We start from the raw sequence: 17,386 nt of genomic DNA, 5'->3' as shown, positions 1-17,386 counted from the left end.
CATCCTGCTCTGGGTCTTCTTGTACAGCTGCCTCGTGTTGCTTGTCCAGTCCAGCCTGTTGTCCAGCCACAGCCCAAGATATTTGTAGGTCTGCACGCCCTCCATCTCTTCCGTTCCTCTCTGAACTGGTCTAGGTCTCGGTGGGTCCCTCCCAAAGTCAAGTTTTGGAGGTGTTGAGCTGTAGGCCGTTGTTGTGGCACCAGGCAACAAAGTCCCTCACCAGGCACCGGTACTCCTCCTCTTCGTCATCTCTGATACATCCAACGATGTCTGTGTCATCTGGGAACTTCTGGATATGACACATTTCGGAGTTGTAACAGAAGTCCGAGGTGTACAGAGTGAAGAGGATGGGGGACAGCACAGTCCCCTGTGGAGCACCGATGCTGCTGACCACAGTGTCAGACGTGATGTCCTTCATCCTGACGAACTGCGGCCTGTCGGTGACGTAGCTGGAGATCCAAGCAACCAGCCAGGGGTCCACTTGCATCTGTAAAAGCTTGTCCTGTAGGACAAGGGGCTGGATCGTGTTGAAGGCACTCGAGAAATCCAAAAAGAGGATTCTCGCTGTGCCACTCCCCTTGTCCAGATGCGAGTGGACTCGGTGCAGCAGGTAGATGATGGTGTCCTCTACACCGACCTTGTCCCGGTAGGCGAACTGTAAGGAGTCCTCAGAGTGCTGCACTTAGGGCCTGAGGAGGTTGAGGAAGAGCCGCTCCAGAGTCTTCATCAGATGTGAGGTGAGTGCCACCGGCTGGAAGTCGTTCAGCTCACTCGGTCTGTTCTTCTTGGGGACTGGAATGATGCAGGACGTCTTCCATAAGGTGGGCACTTTCCCCAGCTCCAGGCTGAGGTTGAAGACCCGTTGTAGCGGCTCCCCGAGTTCAGCAGCGCAGGTCTTGAGGAGCCGGGGACAGACTCTATCTGGTCCAGCTGCTTTTCAGGGCCGGAGCTTCCTCAGTTCTCCCCTCACCTGGTCAGCCGTGAAGCAGGGAGGATGTGGGGATGGTGAGAGCAGGGGGATGGGGGTGGTAGAGGGTGGAAGGGTGGGAGGAGGGAGGTCAGTAGAGGGAGGGGAGGAGGGAGGTGGGGTTAGGGGAAGTTGTGGTGGGTGGTGGGTTGGAGGGGGGGGGTAGAGGGGAGCTCGGCTGCTGGGGAGGGGTGGAGGGGAGCTGGGCTGCTGAGGTGGGGGGCAGAGGAGTGGAGTGGAGTGGGCTGACTGAACCTGTTGAAGAATTGGTTCAGGTTGTTTGCCCTCTCCACTCCTCCCCCTTCCGTGCTGGTCTTGGCTTTGTGACCAGTGATGGTCCTGACACCTTCCCAGACGTCCCGCATGTTGTTATCAGCCAGCTTCTTCTCCACCTTCTTCCTGTAGGTGTTCTTCGCCTCCTTCAAGCAGCGTTTCACCTCCCTCTGTGCTTCTTTCATCTCCTCCCTGTCTTTATTTCTGAAGGCCTTTTTCTTCTTATTGAGGAAATCCTTGACTTCCTGTGTTACCCATGGCTTATTGTTAGGATAACACTGTACACTCTTGGTGGGGACAACCACATCTACACAGAAGTTGAGGTAGTCTGTGAGACGGTCGGTCATCCCATCTATGTTCTCTTCATGTTCCCCCAGCAGTACATCCCAGTCCGTGGTGTTAAAGCAGTCCTTCAGAGCCTCCTCTGCTTCATAAGTCCATCTCCTGATGGAGCGGGTGGAGGCTGCCTGCCTTTGGACCAGTGGGGTGTACTGGGGCTGCACGTACACCAGGTTGTGGTCCGACTTGCCCAGTCGGGGGAGAGCGATGACTCTATATGCCTTCTTGACGTTGGTGTACAGTAGGTCGATCGTCCTGTTGCTTCTTGTGGGGCAGTCAATAACCTGGTGGAGAGTAGCCAGTGTGGAGTCCAGGGTCACATGATTGAAGTCTCCAGAGATGATCAGGAGGGCCTCAGGGTGCTTGGTCTGCAGCCGTGCAGCGACGCTGTGGATCTTCCTCCTGAGGGGTCTCATAGGTGTGTTTCTTCAAGACTTTCTCGTGCCACCAAGAGCTGACCCGCTTAGTAATTGGTTTTGATATTTTTTCAAGCTTCAACAAAGTCTCTTCAACTTCTCTCTTTAGCTGGTGCTCCTTTACAATGTGGCTGCTTATTAATTAGACATATTTCTTTTGTCTCTCTCTTTTCTCTCTTTCTGCCCTTGTCCCGATTCCGTATGTCATTGGGGCTTTGTACCCAATCCCCCGCACTGACCTGGCGTCCTGGCTCCCCCTTGCCGTAGCATATTTGTACCGTGGGTGAGGCACACCGCCGTGCCTCATCAATCTCTAGCTGTGATTGCGGATATTCGAACACTGAGCTAAGAGCTGCTTCTTAGTCAGTGAGGATGTGGGGTTTCAAAGTACCCATTTCTCCCACATCCTCTGCATGTACCCTCTCTCACTGGGGTTACTCCCGTAGTAACACTCCATCAGTACCACGTTCTCTGCCCTGCGCCATGATGCCTTGTTCCAGTAGCCAATTTGACATCAGGCGGCCCTGGTTCCCTGACCCCTGACGCGGACCTTGTTGACCCGGGTGACGTCCGAGCTGGTATGACTATCAGTTATCGTTCCGCTCATACCGAGGTGTCGGCATATATGCGTAAGGAGCCTTGCCTAAGGGCTCGCCTGGATTCGAACCGTAACCTACCGCATATGTATAGTGCACCTTCAAAAACAAACATAATGTGACTAAGCCGCTTTTGATTATAATAAAATTACAGGTATGTCGTGATTTAACTGTAGAAAGGAAAGAATTATCGTCCGATCATCATCTTTAATTCTGTTCACCTATATTTAGAGACCACAAAGATTCCATACAATCAGGCAGCATTTCAGCTTTCTTTAGTCTTTAACTTAGTAATTTAGTGTTTCTTTTCAACTATAACAGTAAATGGATTTATTATCTTCTGGAAGGTCTGGCAGTCTCCAGTCTTCTGGATAAAGGTTGGCTTCCTCTTCCTCCTGAGGGGTCTCATTGGGGCGTTTCTTCAAGACTTTCTTGTGCCACCAAGAGCTGACCCGCTTAGTAATTGGTTTTGATATTTTTTCAAGCTTCAACAAAGTCTTTTCAAGTAATTTCTTTAGCTGGTGCTCCTTTACAATGTGGCTGTTTATTAATTGGACATATTTCTTTTCTCTCTCATCACGTTGCTGAACTGTGGCAGAAAGCTGTTGCTCCGGTCTGCTGATTGTATCTGAATTCACTTTCAAAAGGTTTTTACAACCTTGTAACCTCTTATAAAGATCTCTGTTTTCAAGTTGATACTCATGCTCAACAATCTCACTGATCTGCGCATGTTTGCTGTCGAGGTAGCATCTTTTCATAGTGACGAGTCGTTGCTTTAAGGTTTTGGTGTCCCGCATCACAGACAGACATGCATGAAGATCCTGTGTGAATTGTTTGTCTCGAGCCTGAAGTTGTTGGATCTGCAGATCTCGATGGCTTTTCTCACTCTCCATTAGTTTTTGAATTTCTACCAGTTTTTGGTCTATGCTTTTATTTTCAGAGTGGGCCTGATCCAGGCCCTCCAGGGCGTGTTGGCACTGGAGTCGCAGCATTGACATTTCTGCCACGTGCTTCTCCTGAATGTGTTTGTTATCTTCTCCAGCCTGTTGGAGTTGATCTTTTAACTGCAGTAACTTTTCTGCTTTATCAGTCATGCTTTTCAAGTCAGACTTTTCCTTTTGGTAGCTCTCCTCTAAAAGCAAATTGCCTTCTTCTACCTCTTTGACCCTAATATGTAGCTCTTTTGCCTTTTCTATGCACTGTTCCAGCTCTTCTCTGGTAATTCTGTGCTCAGTCTTTTCCTTCTCATAAAACTCCTCAAAGTGGTTCAGTTGTTCTTTTGTATGTTTATGTGCAGACCTCTCTTCCTGATAGTTTTCATTTGTCCACATATTCTCTTTAACTGCTTGCTGTAATTGGAATTCCAGTTCTTTGATTTTTGCAGACTTTTCTTTGTTCTGCTGATTGGCCTGAACTAGCTGCTCCTGTGTTTCCTCATGTAAAGATTTTTCATTCTCATATTTCCCTTCAAGCTCTTGCTTCTCCTCTCTTTCTCGGTTGAATTTAACTTGAAGCTCTTCTATGGTTTGGCTCAGATTCTCTTTTGTCATTTCATGAGCATTCACTTCCTTCAGATATTTCTCCTCTAAAGAAATGATCTTTTCTTCCCCTTGTTGAAGTTTCTCTTCGAGCTTGTCTATTATATTACATCTGATCTTCTTAAAGCTCTGCTCCAACTCTTGAACTGCATGTTTGTGTTTCAGCTTTTCCTGCTGATAGTTCTCCTCTAATGCTTGATTCTCTTTCATTAGGCTCTGCATTTGGACTTGTAGCTCTTTTTCTTTTTTAACCATGGCCTGATTCTCATCATTGACATGGTCCAGTTCTTTAATGATGTGATCCCGCGACTCATTTATACATTTGCGTTTCAGCTTTTCCTGCTGATAGTTCTCCGCCAATACTTTATTCTCTTTCATAATATTCTGTAATTGGAGTTGGAGCTCCTTTTCTTTTTTAGCCATGACGTGATTTTCTGAATGAATATGGTCCAGTTCTCTCCTGGTATTATCCAGCTCTTCTCTTGTTTTGTGTGTCGTCTTTTCCTGCTGATATATCTCCTCTAATGTACGATTTTCTGAATTTACCCGTTCCAATTTCTTTATGGTGTGATCCAGCTGTTGTCTTTTGTTCTCGTTTTCAATCTTTTCCTGCTTGTAGTTCTCCTGTAACAAGCTATTTTCCTTCGCTTTATTCTGTAACTGGACTTGCAGCTCTTTTTCTTTTTTAGCCATGGCCTGATTCTCATCATTGACATGGTCCAGTTCTTTAATGATGTGATTCCGCGACTCATTTATACATTTGTATTTCATCTTTTCTTGCTGATAGTTCTCCTCTAATGCTTTATTCTCTTTCATTATATTCTGTAACTGGACTTGTAGCTCTTCTTCTTTTTTAGCCATGACTTGATTTTCTGAATTAACACAGTTGAGTTTTTTTAAGGTTTGATCCAGCTCTTCTCTTGCATTTTTGTGTTTCATCTTTTCCTCCTTGTAGTTCTCCAGTAACGAGCTATTTTCCTTCACTGTATTCTGTAACTGGACTTGTAGCTCTTCTTCCTTTTTAGCCATGATGTGATTTTCTGAATGAATATGGTCCAGTTCTCTCCTGGTATAATCCAGTTCTTCTCTTGTGGTTTTGTGTGTCGTCTTTTCCTGCTGATATATCTCCTCTAATGTACGATTTTCTGAATTTACCCGTTCCAATTCCTTCATGGTGTGATCCAGCTGTTGTCTTTTGTTCTTGTTTTCAATCTTTTCCTGATCCAGCTCTTCTCTTGCATTTTTGTGTTTCATCTTTTCCTGCTTGTAGTTCTCCAGTAACGAGCTATTTTCCTTCACTGTATTCTGTAACAGGACTTGTAGCTTTTCTTCCTTTTTAGCCATGATGTGATTTTCTGAATGAATATGGTCCAGTTCTCTCCTGGTATAATCCAGTTCTTCTCTTGTGGTTTTGTGTGTCGTCTTTTCCTGCTGATATATCTCCTCTAATGTACAATTTTCTGAATTTACCCGTTCCAATTCCTTCATGGTGTGATCCAGCTGTTGTCTTTTGTTCTTGTTTTCAATCTTTTCCTGCTGATAGTTCTCCTCTAATGCTTTATTCTCTTTCATCACGTTCTGTAACTGGACTTGCAGCTCTTTTCCACTTTCGACCATGGCTTGATTTTCTGAATCTAAACGGTCCCTTTCTGTAATGGTCTGTTCCAGCTCTTGTTTTGTATTTTCTAGATCTTTCTTGAATATTACAGTCTGTATTAATTGACCTTTAAGGGCTTTTATGGCTTGGTTTAAGGATTCTTTTGCAGTTTTGTGTGAACACTTTTCCTTCTCAAAGTTATTTTCCAGAGTTTTCTGTTCTTGTGCGTTTTGTTTTAACTGATCTTGAAGCTCTTCTATGGTTTTCTGCATAGCTTCTGTTGCCTTTTTGGATTCACATTTATCCTTCTCATACTTAGCATCGAGGTCTTTAAATTCAACCTGAGTTTTGTGTAGTTGTTCTAATATGGCCTGTTTTAGGCAGCAAATCCTTTTCTTTCTTTGCTTTAATTTATGTTTAAGGGTAGTGATCTTTGTTCGATTATCTTCTGTTTGTTTGAGCAGTTGATTCTGCTCCTGCTTTAAAGCTCTTATTTCCGATTGCTTTTTCTTGACCATTTCGGACATGTTTCCAATGGGGTCTGGTTGCTGAGAAAACGCCCTAGACATTCTTTGCAGGTGTTGCAGCTCTGTATCCATTGTCCATAACTTGTCCTCAATAATTTTCTCAAATTTATCAAAGTCCTTGAAGTTGGTTTTTGCACATGTTTCCAATAATTTTGTTTGCATTGCATGGCAGATTCTAAACATTTCTTCATCTTCATATGGGCCATTGTAACCCTTTTTTTTCAAAGGAAATATCTCCAATTTGTTGTTAGTAATGGTATCCCCCAGTTCAGTGATGACTTCTTTTAACGGACTCACTGCCTCTTTGTATTCCTGGTATCGATTTGAAAGTTCAGAAATTGTTTTTTTCAAATATCGAATAGTTTTAGTATCTGGCATGATTTCAAATTTTGTCAAACTGACTTCAACAATAATTAATAATAATAATAATAATCATAATAATAATAATGGCAGGTGTTTTCATATATACATGTATATATATATTTGAAATAAACATAGTTGTTTTGTAGCCATAACATCAAAGTATTAAAGTATAGCAGTTATCAAAGCATACTTTAGGAAAACATAAAGTCAACTGCAAGCATAAAGCAAGCCTTTTAATTGCTTTTAAGTAACCAAGTAAATTGATACTACAGAATTACATGAAATAAAATCCTGTTTAATGGAAAACATGTTGGGATCCAGGGTTCCGGATCGTGTGTTACTTATTTTTTCTTGCAGGGGGAGTGAAGGAGCCGGTAATCTTTTTTGTAGCGAGCGCTGCAGGCGGCCTGTCGGTAATCTCCATCAGCCACGTATTTAAGGATGGAGCGCCTGTCTGCCAGCGTTGCAGAGTGGTCGTGCTTGTCATGGTAGAGCTGACTCCTGTTGCTTCATTGGGCCGGATTCACCAATATGTTCTTAAGAATCTTCTTAGATTCTTTCTTAAGTTGTTCTTAAGAAGTTTCTTAAGAAAATCCTACAACGGATTCACCAACGCGTTCGTAAACCCCAGAATTGTTCGCAGCTGTGTTCTTAGATTGATGAATGCCATTTGTTCGTAAATTGTAAGCGCGTGCCAGGTGAGTCTAATTAACATACGATTAGCATAAGTCAGCCCACTAATGCCCATAAAAGGAACTGCAGCAGGACCCTGAAGACAGAGCAAAAAGCAGCAAAATGCCCAAAGCGAAATGCCCAAAGCTTGCCTCTCCACGCCTGATTTCTGACGCCGTGTTGAACAATCAAGAAAGGATGGCTAACACGCTTGATAAAATTGCCTCAACCCTGATGGCTATAGCCAACACGCTTAAAGAAATCAACGAGAATGTAAAAAAAATAAGAATGTAAAAAAAAATAAACGTGTAAAAGCTGTGCTCTGAAACCGGTCTCTCTTTTTTTTTTCTTTTTGAAGTGAATCAAGACTGTTAGACTGAAATTGTGACAATAATGCATTTTATTCACAAACAGGCAATTAATCGCGCTCGAACGTGAACCGCGTGCCTGCAGTCTGGCCCCATCATTGCGTCAGGACGCACATCCTCACAAGGTTGTGGCTCTGTGTTCAAACACATCCAGCGCCCCTTTAAAATGCCGATGGTGCGTTCAATGGTGGAGCGCCATTGTGCGCATGCATCTGATTGAATAAAATTTCCTGTGGAGTTGGTTGGGGTTGGTCAGTGGTGTCAACAACCAGGGCATATCCTCGATCCCCTAATAAAATAAATCGAGATAAAATCAAATAAAAAGACAGTTTTGGCATGGTTTCCAATTTGGTTGATTAAAGTTAAGTCATTGGCACATTTACGTAATTTTAAAATTCTCCGTAAATCACAAAAAATAGGAAATAAATAAATAAATAAATATGACAGAATTATCATTGTAATATTGAATTTTGCACAAGAGAAGAAAACACAACCATGCCAACATGTCGGCACTGAAATGTGCGTAAGAGTACTCCTAAGTGTTCGTAGGATTTGTTCTTACCTACGCATAAATCCAGGATACGAAGAAATTGGTGAATGCCACAATCTTCGTAAAATGTTCGTAAATGGGACTTAAGAACAAATTTATTTCGTGAATCCGGCCCATTGTTTTTTGGAATTTCTGTGCGCCCTGGAAGACTGGACGAGTGCTTCCCTGCGGCCCAGAAGGACTGTCACATTGATCGTTTCACAAAGACTTTGCCTTTGGACATTTTCCCACTGCGTTTTTGCCGGCTTTCGGGTCCAGGAGAAAACTGAGACCTAACAAAACACTTAAATATCTCGTCACATCTGAGTGTTATTTGTGTAGATGGAAAAATAAATGTTATCTGTGAATGTGCCAACATTTAAATGTTTTTAGTGGTTTACTGGTAACATAGTAAAAAAAATAAAATAAATATATATATATATATATATATATATATATATATATATATATATATATATATATAAAACATCTGCACTAAGTATGGACTGGAGGTCCCAGGGTCCAGGTGGGAGACACCCCCGAAAGTGGTGGAGAACAAGCAGGCCAAGATCCTGCGGGACTTCCAGATCCAGACTGACAAGATGGTGGTGGCCAACCAGCCTGACATAGTGGCACCGAAAGACAGTGGTGGTGATAGATGTAGCAATCCCGAGTGATAGCAAAATCAGGAAGAAGCAACACGAAAAGCTGGAGAAGTACCAAGGGCTGAAGGAGGAGATAGAGAGAATGTGGGACATGAAAGCAACAGTGGTCCCAGTGGTGATTGGGACACTAGGGGCAGTAACACCCAACCTGAGTAGATGGCTCCAACAGATACCAGGAACTACATCAGAGATCGATGTCCAGAAGAGCGCAGTCCTAGGAACAGCTAAGATCCTGCGCAGAATCCTCAGACTCCCAGGCCTCTGGTAGAGGACCCAAGTCTGAAGGAAGGAGGCACCGCCCAGGATGAAGTTGATTTGTCCCTTAGACCACAAAAACTTGGCATTTCTACATCCTTCACTGGTATAAAAACTAACTTAGTTGATGAAATAAAGAGCAAGGTCAGCTTCAGACAATAACTGCAGGTCATTTAAATCACTTGTCCAGTCAACTTGCTCATATGCAACAAGGTAATGAAGTTTTAGAACAGTCTTGGTACAGTCTGTCGACTTCCTCAATTCCTCATCTGTATGCTCCATTTTCCATGTTTGTGCCTCTATTTCTGGCATCACTGCATCCAACTCAGTGACGTAAAAAAAAAACTTGCCCGATCACATGGCGGCTTGGACCTAAAGTGCTTTTTGAGATCATGTGCCCTTTCAAGCCCAATAGTAAAATGATTGCAAAAGTGTTTGTACAAACCTGCCTGAAAATGCTTTGAAACACTTAAATTTGCTTTGAAACTTGACATGCTTTGATGTTTTGATTTAAACATAGCCACAAAAACTTTGAGCCTTGTAAAAATAATAATTGTAAAACAAATGAGTAATAATAAGCAACTTGATTTGTTGTAATTAGTCAAAACCATTCTATTTTATATGATGGCAGAGAAAACTATTGAAGAGCTGAAGAAACTATTTCTGGTCATTTCAAAGCAATACCAGGAATACAAAAAGGTTGTTGCTCAGTTAAAACATGTTCTTAATGAACGAGGTAATACAATTATGAAAAACAAATTGGAAATATTTTCTTTAAGAAAAGATGGTTACAGTGGACCACCTGAAGATGAAAAGTTTTTCAAGATTTGCCATACTATTCAAATGAGATTATTGGAATCACATACAGAGGCCTACTACAAGGACTTTAACTCTTTTGAGAAAAATATTGAGAAAAAATTTAGGATGATGGACACAGAGCTGGAGCGCCTGCAAAGAATAGGTAATCTTTGGGATGAGAAACAACACCCTGTCGAGAATATGTCCAAAATAATTAAGAAGAAGGAAGTGGAAATAATGGCTTTAAAGCAGGAGATGTGTCAGTTGTTCAAACAAAAACAACAAGATCGAATACAGATCACGACACTTCAACAGGAATCAAAACCAACAACTGAAAAGATTTTGTTGCTAAAGCAGACGTATGAGAAGGAAAGGTCTATACGCAGACAAATATTTGAACAACTGCGCCAGGCTAAGGGTGACTGTAGAGACCTTGATGCTAAATTAAAGACAACATTGGAAGAAAACAATAGTTTACAAGAAAAATATCAGAAAGAAAGCAGTTTACACAAAACTACAAAAGACACCATGAAAAGGCTTCAACGTCAATTCCGTCAAATGGTTCAGGAGAAAAATTGTCTACAAAGCAAGTATGAAAAAAATACGATTAAATGCAAACTGATGAAAGAGGCCTCAGACAAAACCATAGAAGAGCTTCAAATTCAGTTAAAAGAAAAAGTTAAAGAACATAAATGTCTTGAAAAGAACTACGAGAAGGAAAAGTGTTCACACAAAAATACAAAAGAAGCCATGAACCAAGTTGTAGAAGACCTTCAAAGTCAGTTACAAGAAACACTGCAAGAATATAAATCTCTCAAGAAGTACTATGAAAAGCAAATTTTTACTGTAACAGAAGAGCTGGAGCAGAACAAGAAAGAACTGATCAATAACTCAGAAAATCAAGTGGCTAAATGCGAAGAGCTACAAGTGCAAATGCAGAGTATAATGAAAGACAATAAAACATTAGAGGAGAACTATCAGCAGGAAAATGACCAACACAAGGTCATGTGTAACATGATAGAAGAGCTAGAAGTTAACCTTCAACAAGGTGAAGAAAAGATTATTTCTATCGAAGAGACATATTTGAAGCAAGTGGATACTCATGGAATTACAAAAGATATGCTCAGCCAAACCGCAGAAAAGTTTCAAGATAAAATAAACCAAGAAAGAGAGGGGAATCAAAACTTTGAAGAGAAATATGAGAATGAAAAATCTTTACATGAGGAAACACAGGAGCAGCTCGTTCAGGGCAATCAGCAGAACAAAGAAAAGTGTGCAAAAATCAAAGAACTGGAATTCCAATTACAGCAAGCAGTTGTAGAGAATATGTGGACAAATGAAAACTATCGGAAAGAATTGTCTGCACATAAACACACAAAAAAACAGCTGGACCGTCTAAATCTGATTTACGAGAAGGAAAAGTCTAAACAAAAAAATAACAAAGAGCTTGAACAGTGCATAGAAATAACAAAAAAGCTACGAGTCAAAGTTATACAAGTAGATGAAGGAAATAATTCTGTAGAAAACAATCAAAAAGTAAAAACTGACAAGAAAAACCCGACTGATAAATCAGAAAAGCAAGCAACAGAAAAAAACAAATGCCTAGAAGTGAACTGTAAACATGAAAGATCTGCACATAGATACACAAGGAAAGAGTTGGAGCAGGTCAAGAACCAAAATAGAGTCATGAATGAAAAGATACTACAGTTAGAAGATCAACTACAGCAGGCCGCTGAAGAGAATGAATATATTCAGGAGAAGTATGTGACAGAAATGTCAATGCTCCAACCTCAACTCCAATTCACATTGGAAGAGCTGGATCAGGCCAAGTGTGAAAGTAAAATTCTGAAAGAAAATATTGAAGAGATTGAACAAGACAATGAGCAACTGCAGATCAGTGAGATTGTTGAGCAAGAGTATAAACTTGAAAACAAAGATCTCATGAAGAGGTTATATGGTTGTAAAAACCTTCTGAAAGTCAAATTGGACACAATCAGCAGACTGGAGCAACAGCTTTTAACTCTAGTTCAGCAATGTGCTGAGAGAGAAAAGAAATATGTCAAAATATTAAATTGCCATATAGTAAAGGAGCACCAGTTAAAAAAAGAACTTGAAAAAGTATCAAAACCAATTCCACAAAGAATCAGCTCTTGGTGGCATGAAAAAGTCCTAAAAAGTATCACTTTCGACACCTCTCAAGATGATGAGGAAGAGCTAAACCTTTATCCTGAAGACTGGCGACTATCAGAATTCCCAGATTATGATAAATTACTTGATATTTAATGATACAGTTGACCAGAACATAATGCTCGGAGTTACAAGCTCCGCCTTTTTCCTTTTGATATATTGTGTTAATGTTTATGATCTGTGATCTGTAATGATCTGTCTCTAGGTCTGCATTTTAGTTAAATTCCACTGCTAAAAAGGACTTATAGATTTTTTGGATGGTTTTATCAGCACGTCATCAATCTTCAATTCACCCTATTGGGCTAAGCAGCAAATACACAATAATCACCATTGCATAACAAGACATTCCACTAAGACCACTGCATCTCGAACGTGTGTTGATACCTTTCACATAGACATGGGAAAAACATGGCCCCCAGTTGAATCTTCTGCGATGCAACAGTGCTAACCACTGCATCACTGATGTACCAAATACCTTCCTTACTTTCCAAGAAAGGGAAAGGGAGCTTTATATCTGACCCACTTGGTTTTCTTGCCTCACCGGAACTCTGAGCCATATCTTTTCTGCCAAGGCTATGCAAAGAAAAAATTTCTTGGGTTCAATAAATCCCTCAAAATCATTTTCAGGATTGGAGTATCTGGCTGAACCAATTGACTGAGGTATCAAACTTCAAGATAGCAAGGTGCATTAAGCCAAGTAATTTTGGCCCTATTACCACAGCCGAGCTCAATCATTTCTCAGATGTTCATGAACGGGGTTAGGGGATGGTGTCATAATAAAGTTGAGAAACGAGGATGGCCATGTTCATTGCTGATTTGTGATGGGTAATCCTAGAGTAAATCCTGAATCGAACCACTATCCCAGGCCTGGAGCTAACTGCAGCAGTAATGGCTGTAAATATTGGAGAGAGAATGAGCTTCCGAATTCTGGAGAGCTAGCACAGCCACGTTATGATACATTGCAAACAATGAGGCTGGAAACCTTTGTTGTGTATGTGGTGTCATTGAAGATTTTGTCCAAAAGCACTCTGGATACATTTTTAAATGAAAAGCCACAAAACACTGATCAGGAAGATAGTTTATATTGCACAATATAAACTAGACAACAAAATTCCAGTACAGGTGTACATCAGAAAAGTGCCTCCCCAAAAGGAAAGTTTAGACAGCATATATACTACAGCGAGCTCTCCTAAAAAGGTGACATTCCCAGCCTAATTGGGAAACTATTCCTGTCTGGCTGCCAAACATGCAGTGTCCATTTTCAGATTCCTTTCCAGGCTTCGAGCTCCGGTTCACCAATGCATGTTTTGTGGCACGAGGGTGGGAACAAGGCAACCTCTCCTAAATGCAGAACACACACTGTGCATAGGGCCCCATCATCACCATTTTGATTATAACCCATTTTGAGTGACATACCCAAATTACATGATTGATGCAGCTCACTGCTGTGCAAAATCAGATGCAAAGTGGGAGGCAAAGGTAAGGACAGCTGTAATCTGACACCACGCATGATTGTCAAAACTTAATAACGGTTTTGGCAATATTTATGGAGTGCTATATCTTAGATCGCAATCTACTGGGCAATAGAATTCTTGCTTAGATCAGCCCTGAGTGGGCATGCGTATAGGTATATAAAATGCAGCAAAAGCACCTGGAGGACTCCACCACCAGGAAATTATCTCAAAGTTGGACTGCACAGATTCATGTTCACCATGAGGCAGAGTCGTTACTGAAAACTCAAAACACCTATTGTTTTGGTTTTCTTAACCGCTTTTTCACTTTCGGGGTCACGGGGAGGGTATATGAAACACATTAAATAAAATTTGCACTCTGGCAAACACTTTAAAAGGAGGGCAAACAGGTGCATGAACTCCATGAAGCCAGATTCCTTCAAGTTTCCGTCAAGTCCTTCACTGTAACTTAAAAACTGGTGCCATGATACCGAGGTCAAAGTCCCTCTGGAATCCAGAGCATTACTATAATGTAGCCCATCAGCAACATTTCTCAAATTTGCATGAAAATATATTCAGAAGTTAAATTATTTTGCTTCACATTCAAATAAACGGACAAATGCCATCTGTCACAGAAGTTCCACCCTTGCTGGAGGTAATAAGTACTGAACAAATGTGGTAACTGACCATCTGCTACAAGAGGAAAACCAACAAGACGAGACTTTAAGTAAGCCACATATAAGACCATACAGCACTGCCCCACATTCAGGCTGTCACCGAGTGGTGAAGGAGGGATGGAGCACTCTTGCAGAGTTACAGCCTCCAGGTGTCCAAAAATGTTCAACGAAATGTTAGAGTTTGAAAGTCCAACCTTTCTGTAGGTTGGATAACCTTCAGCATGACCTAGTCCAATCCCCCATTATCTTACTTGACAGAGTGGAGCAGACAACACTGAACATTAAGGGTCTTGTTCCATGAGTACTGGTACTGCTAAGGACTAAGTCAACTACTCTTAATCAGGATGTTGCCATACTGCCTCATTTTTGAGCCTGATGGCTGGTGAAACTTGTTTACTAAGAATAAATGTTCCAGTTGCCAGTTGGTAAAGGTTAGAACAATGTGAGATACATGGTAAAACCTTTTATTTTAACCTGGAAATGTGCAACAGTAACAAAAACTATGAATACGATGGATCCAAAAATGAAAATAATAGGACTATTGCTATATTATAATAATAAATTTTGGGTATGTCAACTTTTAACTGTCATCACAATATAAAGGATAATATTTATCAAATATTCTCACCAATAATTCTGAAATCACATATTCAGAGAAGATCATGAAGAGTCCATTCGATCAGGTCACAATTTAGATTTGTCTTCATGTCAAATATGTAACAGTAAATGTCAAATGATTTATACTCTGCAAAGTCTGGTACACACCAATCTCCTGGAGGGTTTAGCTGTTCCTCTTCTTCATGAGGGGTCTCTGAAGTGTGATTCTTACAAGGACTTTTTCATGCCATAAAGAGCTGACCTGTGGAATTGGTTTTGATGCCTTTTCAATCCTCAACAATGTTTCTCCAATATCTTATATTGGTATTCCTCTACAATATAGATATTTAATATTTGGACAGATTTTCTTTCTCTCTCAGCACGTTGCTGAATTGTGGCAGAAAGCTGTTGCTCCAGTCTCATTGATTTTCACAAGGTGTTTCTGACAAAGGAGGTAATCTCTCGAGATCTGTTTTCAAGTTGATACTATACAATATCACAATGAGCACCTGCTCAATCTTCATGTTTTGTCTTTTCAAAGCAACCAGTTTGTGTTTGAAAAATTTTGGGTGTTGATCCCAGACGTGTGAAGATCCTCGGTAAATTGTTTTTCTCAAGTAGTTGTGAGACTTGAAGATTTGACGGTTTTTCCTCATTGTCCCTGGGCTGTTGAATCTTCCTGAATTCCTGAAGCTTTAATCATTTTTATTGCATTTAAAAGTCTCAGTATGGGCTTTTCCAATGTCTGGTAGCCTCCACTCATCTGGATAAAAACTTGTTTCTTCTTCCCAACTGCTCATGCTGGTGTTGTGTCTTAGGAGTCTTTCATTCCACCAACAGCACAACTTCTGTGGCCATGTCTGTGCTGATTTTTTCATTTTTTTAAACCTTTTCCTGGCCTCATGCTGCTTTTGAATGTGCATATTTACTAATTTAACATATCTCTTCTCCCTCTCTCCATAGAACTTGTCTTTGTTCGAAAGGTTGTCCCTCAGCTTATTTCGAGTATCTAACAAATACCTCATAAACACACCGCAAGCGTGTAGTTTATCCCTGAGATTCTCAATGCGATGTGTATTCTCTGCCTTGGCGTGCTCCAGCGTGAGCAGATCCTCCTTCAGTTTTTTCTCATTAGTCTGCAACTGCTGGATTTGCAGATCTTTCATTAGCATCTCATTTTCCCTTTGTTCTTCAAAGTCTTCCAGTTTTTCAATCAGTGTATGTTTTTCACATCTGGCCTTGTCTAGTTCTTCACATGTTACTCTGTGTTTTGAAAATTCATGCTGGTACTTCTGCTCTACACATTTGTTATCATTTTCCACTTGCTTTAGCTGATGTTTCAGTTCTACTGCAGTTCTGTTTAACTCTTTCCTTGTAAGTATCTCATTGAGATGTTTTCCCTCCAGACCTGCCTTTTCTTCTTCTGCCAGGTTTAACTGAACTTGAAGCTCTGTTATCTCCTGGTTCAACTTCTCTCTTGTGTTTTTATGGTTGGATATTTCAATCTGATATTTGTCCCTCACAGATTTATTTTCCTCCTCTAACAACTTCAACTGTACCCGAAGCTCATCTACAAGCTGCTCCAATTCTTTCTTTCTGTTTTGGAGTACATACATTTTATCTTGATATTCTTTCTCTATTAGTTTGTTTTCTTCTTCTGCTTGCCTTACCCGACTCTGAAGCTTGCTTATAGCCAGTTCAAACTGTGCCTGTGTTTTTGTGTATGTATGCTTTTCATTTTGATATTTCTCCTCTTCAAGTTTCTTTTCTTTCTCCGCTTGCTTTAACTGAAGTTGGAGCTCTTGTGTGTGCCGTTCCATCTCCCCTATAGTGTTCATGTATGTGGAATGTTCCTTTTCATATTTTCCCTCTACGCATTTGTTGTTTACCATTGCTTCTATTATTTGGACTTGAAGCTCTTCTACCTTTTTTGTCATGATATTATTTTGGCAGTTAGTGTGGTCCAAGTCTTCTTTTCTTTGTTTACATTTGAACTTTTCCTTCTGGTACTTCCCCTCTAGGTGCTTATTTTCTTTCTCAACTTCCTTCAACAAAATCTGTAGTTCATCCACTTTAACTGTCATTGTTTCATTTTTGCAGTTTGCTCGTTGCAGCTCCTCTTTTATTTGTGTGAATTTAGATCTTTCCTGGGAAAGGGTTGCTTCCATAGATTCAAACTTGTGCTTTGTTTGTTTTAATTCGGTGACCAGGAAAGTGATTCGGTTTTCGTGTCTTTCTTGGAGCTTAAGCAAACGTTCCCTCTCCCTCTTCAAAGTTGGCATGTCCATGACCTCGGTCCTTTTAAAATTGTATGCCCTCTGTTTGATGACCGTTGAATGACTTCCAGTTTCCTGAACAGAATCCATGATTTTCAGGTTATGCAATCCTGTTTCTAAAGTGTTTATTTTCTCATCAATGTTTTTCTGAAGAAGGGATATGTCTGCATTATCTTTAATTTGTTTTGTTTCATCGCAGAATTTGAAAAGGTGTGTGTCAGGTGAGGCGTCTTTTTTATGAGCAAAATAATGAAAATGTTTTTCAAAGAAATGCTTAAGGTGACCGGTGGTAACT

At 40.8% G+C, this 17,386-nt stretch overlaps 2 protein-coding genes across 2 annotated transcripts; both read right to left on the bottom strand.

The window, feature by feature from the left end:
- Positions 1-2,582: 2,582 nt before the first annotated feature.
- On the bottom strand, positions 2,583-5,998 carry LOC115250241 (trichohyalin-like). Its single transcript, XM_029838054.1, has 2 exons — positions 4,157-5,998; positions 2,583-2,690 (listed from the first exon to the last, which is right to left on the bottom strand). Exons 1-2 carry the CDS (start codon positions 5,996-5,998, stop codon positions 2,583-2,585), a joined length of 1,950 nt encoding a protein of 649 aa, XP_029693914.1.
- Positions 5,999-15,510: 9,512 nt separating this feature from the next.
- Positions 15,511-17,252, bottom strand: LOC115250240 (COP1-interactive protein 1-like). The gene has a single exon (XM_029838053.1). It carries the CDS (start codon positions 17,179-17,181, stop codon positions 15,511-15,513), a length of 1,671 nt encoding a protein of 556 aa, XP_029693913.1. The 5' UTR covers positions 17,182-17,252.
- Between the last annotated feature and the right edge of the window lie 134 nt (positions 17,253-17,386).

The sequence above is a fragment of the Takifugu rubripes genome, chromosome 6 (genome assembly GCF_901000725.2).
Source record: "Takifugu rubripes chromosome 6, fTakRub1.2, whole genome shotgun sequence".
Taxonomy (NCBI): domain Eukaryota; kingdom Metazoa; phylum Chordata; class Actinopteri; order Tetraodontiformes; family Tetraodontidae; genus Takifugu; species Takifugu rubripes.
Note: the sequence above shows the minus strand (reverse complement) of the source record. Positions and strands in the feature narration are given on the sequence as shown.

Coding starts and splice junctions, on each gene's coding strand:
- LOC115250241 (XM_029838054.1), bottom strand. CDS start 5,998: ATGCAGAAAACCATAGAAGAGCTTCAAGATCAGTTAAAACAAAACGCA. Junction 2,691..4,156: donor AGGAGAAATATCTGAAGGAA/GTGAATGCTCAT, acceptor TTGTTTTTGAAG/GTGCACTATACATATGCGGT.
- LOC115250240 (XM_029838053.1), bottom strand. CDS start 17,181: ATGGATTCTGTTCAGGAAACTGGAAGTCATTCAACGGTCATCAAACAG.